Consider the following 8,124-nt stretch of genomic DNA (forward strand, 5'->3'; position numbering starts at 1 on the left):
TGTCTGCCTTCCCCTCCCTGCCTCTGCCCTGTGACTTCCGCCATCCTCCAGCCCCGACAAGGGCCTGAGTGCTCACGGGAAATCCAGGCACTTGTGCCTCTTAGCATCTCAGGTGGGGCACAGTGGCGGGCGGCTGGTGGAAGGGGAACCCAGCAACCAGTTTGCTTTAGTTGTGGGGCAGGGTCTCTAGACACCTGTAAGAGTCTGTGCTCGCCCCACCAGTATCCCTGTGCCTGAGGGAACATGACATTAGACACCGTATGGGGTCAAGAGAGATGCAGGAAGAACGGAAAAGAGCATTTCTCCTTTAGTACATTTCATGACACTCCTTCCTGCCTTTTGAACCAGGTCTCCATATTTTCATTTTGCACTGAGCCCCGCAAATTATGTAGCCAGCCCGGGCCCTGACCCCATCCCTTCTCTGACGCATCCCAGACATCACATCCCAGAAGGAGTGGGTCTGAGGCAGGCTGGGAACATCACTGGGCTCAGAGCCTGCCCTTCCCCAGGGGACACGAAACCCATAGTGGAAATAGCCCCAGGCTTGTCTGAGGCCCTGGCATGAACTCCAGGGCTGGGGACCAGGTGCCTCCACACTGACTCCTCTGTTCATCTCTCTGGGGAACCAATTCTAAACCTCTTTGCAGTGACCCCTGTGGAGGGGAGCTGGGGAGAGTCACAGAGTAGGTTTAAGTAGAGGTCCGGTATTTAAACCTCCCTCTGCTCTTTGGTCCTGGGCCAGGTTTGGGGTGGGGGGGTGGTGGTTGGTGTCAGCACCCGGGATTCGGCAGGCCTGAGCAAGAGGAGACTCTCCACCCTGGGTCCCACTCCCTCCCAAGACACCAGATCTTCTGGTCTGGCCAGTTGGGGTTCCTCCCTGAAACTCTCCCACACGGCTGGGACCTGAAGGGCCTCCTGAGTGCACAATAATAATAGAATTGTAGCCCTGCCTCGCTCCATCCCTCTGGAGACAGGGGGTTTCAGACCTGTTTGGCAAAGGAGGCAGCTGAAGTTCAGAGAGGGAGATGGAGTTGCTTGAGGTCACACAGCAAGAGGATGGCAGAGGCAGGAGTAAAATTTCAGTCTGTCTGACTCCAGACTTAATACTTTGTCCACTGCCTCACTCCACCATGAAAGACTCTCCTCCCTTTATTATAAAACAGACACCTCAGAGGCTCAGAGAGGTGAAGACACTTAGTGGGTCACACAGCAAACCATAAGTGAGGCTGGGATTCCAAGGCTGGGAGGCAGGGAGGTAGGGGGAAGTGTTGAATGACTTCACAGCCACTCACTTTCTCTCTCTGAGCTTCAGCATGATGACAAGCAACCCAACCTAGGTGACTGAGGTGCTAGTCATTATTGGCGAGGGGGGTGCCCCATGGGGTCCGGAGAACAGATAAAACCTTTATGAACACAGCCGCTATTTTTCCTGCCATAGGTAAATCTTATCTGTGAGTCAGGAGAAACAAAGCAAGGCTAAAGCTGTAGTTTAAATAATAATATAATATAAATAATACATAACATTGGGTTGGCCAAAAAGTTCATTCGGATTTTTGTAACCTCTTACAGAGAACCCAGACGAACTTTTTGGCCAACCCAATACAAGCCATCACTTCTATTAGCTTATATATGTGGAAGCTTAGTCATTCTGTGGTTTGCACAGTGTTCTTGTTTTTTCCTGTGTTCAGACACAGAAGGCAGTGGTCCTGATTGTGTCTCACTCCATCGTGGTCACAGTGTGGCCCCGTATGTGTTGGTGCAGGGGTGTAACAGAGCACCCAGACATCGCTGTGAGCCGCCAGCCAACTCCCAGCCATCAGAGGCTCTTGTTCCCTTACCTGGGAGACTGCCCTGCTCCCTCCCCGGTCTCCTGGCCTTCTCTTGCCCCTTCTACTCTTTTCCTTTTTTACTGAGGCCACAATGGCACTCCTCCCCCACCCTTTTCTTTTGGTAAGAATCGTGTACCTTCAGTGAAGTGCATAAATGTAAACTGTACAGCGTACAGCTCGTCGATTCTTAACATGTTTGCAGTTACATGTGTAACTACCACCCAGATGAAGATAGTAGGGGTTCCTTCCTATTACTCCTTTGGGGCAATGCCCTCCCCAAAGTAACTCCTATTTTGATTTCTATCACCACTGATTAGCTTTGCCTGTTCTAGAACTTCATAGAAATGGAGTCACATGGTATCTTCTACTTGTTTAAGGCTTTTTGAGCTCAACATAAAGTTGGGGGTTTTTTTAAGATTTTTTTTTTGATGTGGACCATTTTTAAAGTCTTTATTGAATTTGTTACAGTATTGCTTCTGTTTTTTGTTTGTTTGTTTGTTTTTTAGCCGCGAGGCATGTGGGATCTTAGCTCCCCAACCAGGGATTGAACCTGAACCCCCTGCATTGGAAGGCAAAGTCCTAACCACTGGACTGTCAGGGAACTCCCAACATAAAGTTTTTGAGACTCACGTTGGCACCCAGGCCAGTAGTTGGCCCGTTTTCATTGCTGCATAATTCCCTGGGATTAGTGAATTCATTTCTTGATAAGTTTTTGCATCGTTTGCCAGATTGATAGTTTAAAAAGCAAATCTGATTGTGTCTCGGAGCTGATTTAGACCCCGTGAAACATTCTCCATCTTTCTCAGAATTAATTCAAACCTCTCCTCAGGGCCTGGAATGGCCTCTTTTGCCTCAGTTTCCCCCTCACTCCTGAGCTCCAGGTACAGGAGCTCCAGGTACACTGCTCTCCTCTCTGTGTTCGAAGGGTCCATGCTGCTTCCAGCCGAGGTCTCTGCACGTGCTGACCCCTCTGCTTTGCAATGTGCTCTGCCCCCATCCCGACCTGCTTCACTGGCTAAACCTCCAAGTCTTTAAGATCGTAAGGCACCTGGATGATTTACATCCTCAGGGACGCTTCATTGACCAGCCCCCACTTTTAGACGCCACACCTCCTTGTAGCTCCCTACACTTCTTCCTTCGTTGTCCTCGCTGTAAATAACAATTTGTGTGATTATTGGATTAATATCTGTCTCCCCCGTCAGACTGTGAGCTCTGTGAAGACCAGCACTGGTTCTGTTTAGTCTCCAGCATCACCCGGCCCAAAGCCTGCACTCACTCAGCATTTACTGAGTGTTGAATGTTGAGTAGACCCTCTGTGTGAGCCTTATATCCTCTCCCCACCGCCACAAACACACAGACTTTCTCCTGGGAACTGCCAGGGAACCTTGACTCCCGCCCTTTCAATCCTTGGCAGTGGTGGCTGACGCATCCGGGGGCGGGTGTCGCGCCCCACAGCTGAGGCTGATTTGGCCTGGTTGGGCAAGGCCAGGGTTGCCTGGGGCGAGGTTACTCATCCTGGGCTCACGTAAGAGGACCCGGGTTGGGAGGCGGCACAGCTAGAGTGGAAGCCGAGAGAGCAGGACGGAACCATGGACCCCGCCAGGAAAGCAGGCTCCCGGGTAGCGATCTGGGCAACGGGCTGGCTGCTGCTGCTGCCTCCGCTGCTGCTTCTAGAAGGTGAGTCTGCTGCCGGAAGGGGGCGGAGGGGATAGAGTGGGAGCTCTAGGGAGGGTTCCCCCACCCCATACAGAGCGGGCTCGTGGGAAGGATCTCCCATCCTGGGCAGAGGGGTCGGGGGAGGGGGTGGGCTGCGGGAAGGTTCCCTACCCTGGGCAGAGGGGACTGTGGGAAAATTTCTTCCATCCTAAGCAGACGGGGGCCTGTGGGAAGGGATCCCTCACCGAGCTGACTTGACTGTGGGTAAAATTCTCCCATCCTGAGTAGAGAACTGTAGGAAGAAGTCCCCCCACCCCCGTCTATGGCAGGGATCCCCCACCTTGGGCATAAAGGGCTGTGGGAAAGATGCTCCGACTGCAGGCATAGGACGTTTGACGGAAAGGGTCACAATGTATCTCCTGGCCTCAGACTTGCGGCTAGGTTTTCCTTACGCCGCCCTGGAAAAGGGTGTGCAATAGGATTGCACAGGGACAGAGGGAGTGGGAACGACTATTTCTCCTTTGGGGGAGGAGGCTTCAGTAGGGATAGCTCAGTTCTACCTGCCTCTGTACCCCCAGGAGCGCAGGCCCTGGAGTGTTACAGCTGCGTGCAGAAAGCCGATGACGGATGCTCTCCGCAGAAGACTAAGACGGTGAAGTGCGCGCCAGGCATGGACGTCTGCACAGAGGCCGTAGGGGCGGTGGAGTCTAGTGAGTGGGGCCTCCGGGTCCTTGCGTACTCCTTTACGCTCCTCCATCTGGGCCCCTCCTCCTTATGGTCCCGCCCCTCCCTCTGAATTTGGCCACACCCCCTTGAACGCAGCCCCATCCTTCCCTTTCAGCCCGGCGTGGGCCCTTCAACACAACCACGCCATTAGGGCTTAGAGGGATGAGGACGGAGAGTTGCGCATGGGTGGCGTGAACTGGGAGAACCCTGATCTGGGACCTCGTCTCCTTCAAGGGCACACCCTATCCATCTGCCCTGGACCACTGAGATCTCCCTACCCACTTCTGTCCCTGCCAGAATCCTCTCCACCCCAGCCTCCCCCATCCAATGGGGCCCTTGGAGATGGAGATCCCTCTAGAGGTCGTCTCCTAAAATCCCTAGGCTGAGGCTCCGCCCCTCGGACCCGCCCCTGTCTGCGGCCACGGCTCCTAGGAGGCCCCATCCGTCTCTGATCCTGTGCCTTTTTTGTCGGTCTCAGCTCCTTCTGATGCTGCTTCCTGCGGTTCCGACTCCCTATGGTCGTGCTCCGTCTTAGCTCCACTCTTGGCCCTCCCGCGTCGATTGTGTCCAGTGTCTATCAGCCTGTCTGTCCCCTCAGACTCCTCTCTTTCAGGTTCCGCCCCTCGGTCTGTTGTTCTTTCCCCTCGGATCGGCTCTTTCTGAGGCCCTCGCCCTCCCACCCTGGCCTATTCTCTGGTGCCGGTCTATTCCAGGCCCCGCCCCTCTGACCCCGCCCCCTCTCCTCTCCGCAGTCCACGGGCAATTCTCGGTGGCAGTGCGGGGCTGCGGTTCGGGACTCCCGGGCAAGAATGATCGCGGACTGGACCTTTACGGGATTCTGGCTTTCGTCCAGCTGCATCAGTGCTCCCAGGACCGCTGCAACGCGAAGCTCAACCTCACCTCGCGAGCACTCATCCCCGCAGGTCGGTGGGGGCAGGGCCGCAAGCTCAGGGACGGAGCCATGTCTGGGCTGAGCGGCTAGGGGCGGTCGCAAGGGGAAGGCGGGAGAACTCCGTAGGGGCTGGGGGCGGGGCCACGCCCTGGGGCGGGATTATAGGCTGAGCTGAGTGTCCGTCGAGGGGCGGAGACGTGGTCTGGAGGGACGCGGAGCAGGGCTGTGCTTCCTGAACCCTCTCGACCCCTTCCTTCCTCCCCGCCCCTCTCGCAGGCAATGAGAGTGACTACGAGCCTAATGGGGTCGAGTGCTACAGCTGCGTGGGGCTGAGCCGCAAGGAGTGCCAGGGTACGGCGCCGCCCGTCGTGAGGTGCTACAACGCCAGCGACCACTTGTACAAGGGCTGTTTCGACGGCAACGTCACCTTGACGGCAGGTGAGTGAGCTCGAAGCACCGGGCCTTCACAGGTTGTGGTAGCCTTTCTGAGGCCTCATGGGTGGTAGGTAGACCTTTACCCAAAGGGTTCCCCCACCTCAGCGCATTCTGGGAACTGAAGGCCTAAGTTCGTGGCTTGTCCTAGAGCATCTTGAGAAATGCAGTCCTATTCCCAGTATAGCACGGGAATAGGAATGCTTTTGTCCTAGAGTTTTTGGGGAAATACAATTTTCATAGAGGCCTGCCAGGTGCAGAATGGGAGGATGTACAATGGGAAATGTATTTAAGCCTCCAAGCTTCTGCCCAGGCATCGTGGGTAGTGTAGTTCTGACTCCTTAAAACTGAAGGGTTAGTGTCCCCACTTGTCCCAAAGTATTAGGAGAGATGTAGTTCAGCCTCCTGGCCTCTGCTTCAGGGAACCATGGGAGATGTTCTTCAAATTCCATCCTCTGCCAGGTGTATTATGGCAAATGTAATTCTAAGACTGAATTTTGGTGGGGGTGGTGTGAGGGGTGGGGGGAGAGAGAGGGAGGCAATGGTCTTCTGCTCTTTCCTCCTGTGAGAGGTGTTGTATCCCAGTTCAAACCTTTCTTCCAAGGCATTGTGGGACTTGTAGTTCATTCTACACATTTTTCCTCTCAAAGTACTATGGGAAATGTGGTCCACCGTGTGCCAAAGACAGTGGGACAGTGTTTCTCAAAGTGGGGCCCTAATTGAGACTTTGGGTTTAATGGATGCAGAGTCCTTCTGTCCCCTGTTTTGGGTCTTCTTGCTCTTGTCTTGCCCCTAAGTTTCATTCTGGCTGTGCCTACCCCCTCCCTCCAACCACGGACCTACCTGTGTCTCCCTCCTGCAGCTAATGTGACTGTATCCTTGCCTGTCCGGGGCTGCGTCCAGGATGAGTCCTGCACCCGGGATTCAGCGACAGGCCCAGGGTTCACGCTCAGCGGCTCCTGCTGCCAGGGGTCCCGCTGTAACTCGGACCTCCGCAACAAGACCTATTTTTCCTCTAAATTCCCGCCCCTTGTCCTGCTGCCCCGTCCTCCGTCCACCACTCTGGCTGCAAACAACTCTGTCAGTACTTCTGCCCCAACCCTGGCCTCCACTTCCACCACCAAACCCACCCCAGCCCCGTCCTCCACTTCCACCACCAAACCCACCCCAGCCCCAGCCAGCCAGACTTCTCCAAAAGAGGTCGAACCTGAGACCTCCCAGGTGGAGGAATCTACCTCGGCTGGAGGTACTAGTGGCCACCAAGACCGTAGAAATATTGGGCAGTACCCCATAAAAGATGGGCCCCCTAATAAAGGCTCTGCAGCTCCTTCAGTGGGGTGGGTGGCTCTTCTGTTGGCTGTGGCTACTGTCACCTTACTGTGAACTTCTCTACCTCTTGCCCTACTTCCTTGGCCATGGGTACCCTCCCTTCCCATTACTCCCTCTTCCACCACTGGACTGGGCTGGCCCAGCCCCTGTTCTCCCTAGCTTTTGCTGCACTGGTTTGCGGCTTTGGGACAGAAAGTTACCATTGTATATATCCTGCCAGGGTGTTCCAGCTTTTTGAGGGCAGCAACTGTATCCCCCTCATCTTTGTCTCTCCCTGGTCTTCTCCTGGTGCCTAGGTCAGAGGGAAGTCAGAGCTGTCCCAGGGAAGGTGGGAGAGACAGTGATAAGCTTCGTATTCGCTTTCTCACAGTCAACCTGGAATAGGATAGATGGGGTCTGAGGGCTCTGCCTCCTGCCCCTGAATCTTCGTGGGAATCATTTTTTGGCATCTTCTTTGTCTTCTTTTATAGACTGTGAGCTCCTCAAGGGCAGGGACAGTGCCTTACGCCTCAATGTCTGGCACATAAGGCTTCAATAAAAGTTTAATTACTTTGTATAGTGTTTTAAAGGAGTTATTTCTACCTCATTGCTGACCTACCTCAGTATAACCTACCTGAGATATTTCTACCTCCTGAAGCTGAGCTAGGGTGGGAATGCCAAGACTGAAACGGAGAAACTGAGATCCGGAGTCGCAGCCCCGAGGGACGTTGGTTTTGAACACTTTTCACCTCCTGAGGTTTAGCCGTGCTTATGGGTGATCCCACTGGTGAGGGGGAGACCGGGTGAGACCATTGAGCAGTATGAAGGGGTGAATGGTACTCTTAGCAATGTTTGGGAGCAGAGGGGAGCTTTGTTTCACAGGTTTGTACACGGTCCTCAGGCCCCACCAACTTTGCCGCCGGTTTTTTTTTCTTTTAAATAAATGTATTTATTTATTTTTATTTATTTTTGGCTGTGTTGGGTCTTCGTTGCTGTGCGTGGGCTTTCTCTTGTGGCGAACGGAGGCTACTCTTCGCTGCGGTGCACGGGCTTCTTACTGTGGTGGCTTCTCTTGTTGCGGAGCACGGGCTCTAGGCGCGCGGGCTTGAGTAGTTGTGGCACGTGGGCTCAGTAGTTGTGGCTCACAGGCTCTAGAGCGCAGGCTCAGTCGTTGTGGCACACGGGCTTAGTTGCTCTGCGGCATGTGGCATCTTCCCAGACCAGGGCTGGAACCCATGTCCCCTGCATTGGCAGGCGGATTCTTAACCACTGAGCCACAAG

At 54.4% G+C, this 8,124-nt stretch overlaps 1 protein-coding gene across 1 annotated transcript; it reads left to right on the forward strand.

The window, feature by feature from the left end:
- Positions 1 to 3,355: 3,355 nt before the first annotated feature.
- On the forward strand, positions 3,356 to 7,420 carry LYPD3 (LY6/PLAUR domain containing 3). The gene is made up of 5 exons (XM_059999124.1): positions 3,356 to 3,506; positions 4,064 to 4,195; positions 4,964 to 5,134; positions 5,380 to 5,541; positions 6,398 to 7,420. The coding sequence occupies exons 1-5, from the start codon at positions 3,419 to 3,421 to the stop codon at positions 6,916 to 6,918; spliced, it is 1,074 nt and encodes a 357-aa protein (XP_059855107.1). The 5' UTR covers positions 3,356 to 3,418; the 3' UTR covers positions 6,919 to 7,420.
- The last annotated feature ends 704 nt before the right edge of the window (positions 7,421 to 8,124 follow it).

This window comes from Delphinus delphis, chromosome 20 (assembly GCF_949987515.2).
Source record: "Delphinus delphis chromosome 20, mDelDel1.2, whole genome shotgun sequence".
In the NCBI taxonomy this organism is placed as follows: domain Eukaryota; kingdom Metazoa; phylum Chordata; class Mammalia; order Artiodactyla; family Delphinidae; genus Delphinus; species Delphinus delphis.

Bases quoted from the DNA above. Each gene is read 5' to 3' on its own strand.
- LYPD3 (XM_059999124.1), top strand. From the start codon at position 3,419: ATGGACCCCGCCAGGAAAGCAGGCTCCCGGGTAGCGATCTGGGCAACG. The intron at 5,135-5,379 runs GTCGGTGGGGGC...CCCCTCTCGCAG, and splicing joins GCGAGCACTCATCCCCGCAG to GCAATGAGAGTGACTACGAG. The intron at 5,542-6,397 runs GTGAGTGAGCTC...TCCCTCCTGCAG, and splicing joins CAACGTCACCTTGACGGCAG to CTAATGTGACTGTATCCTTG.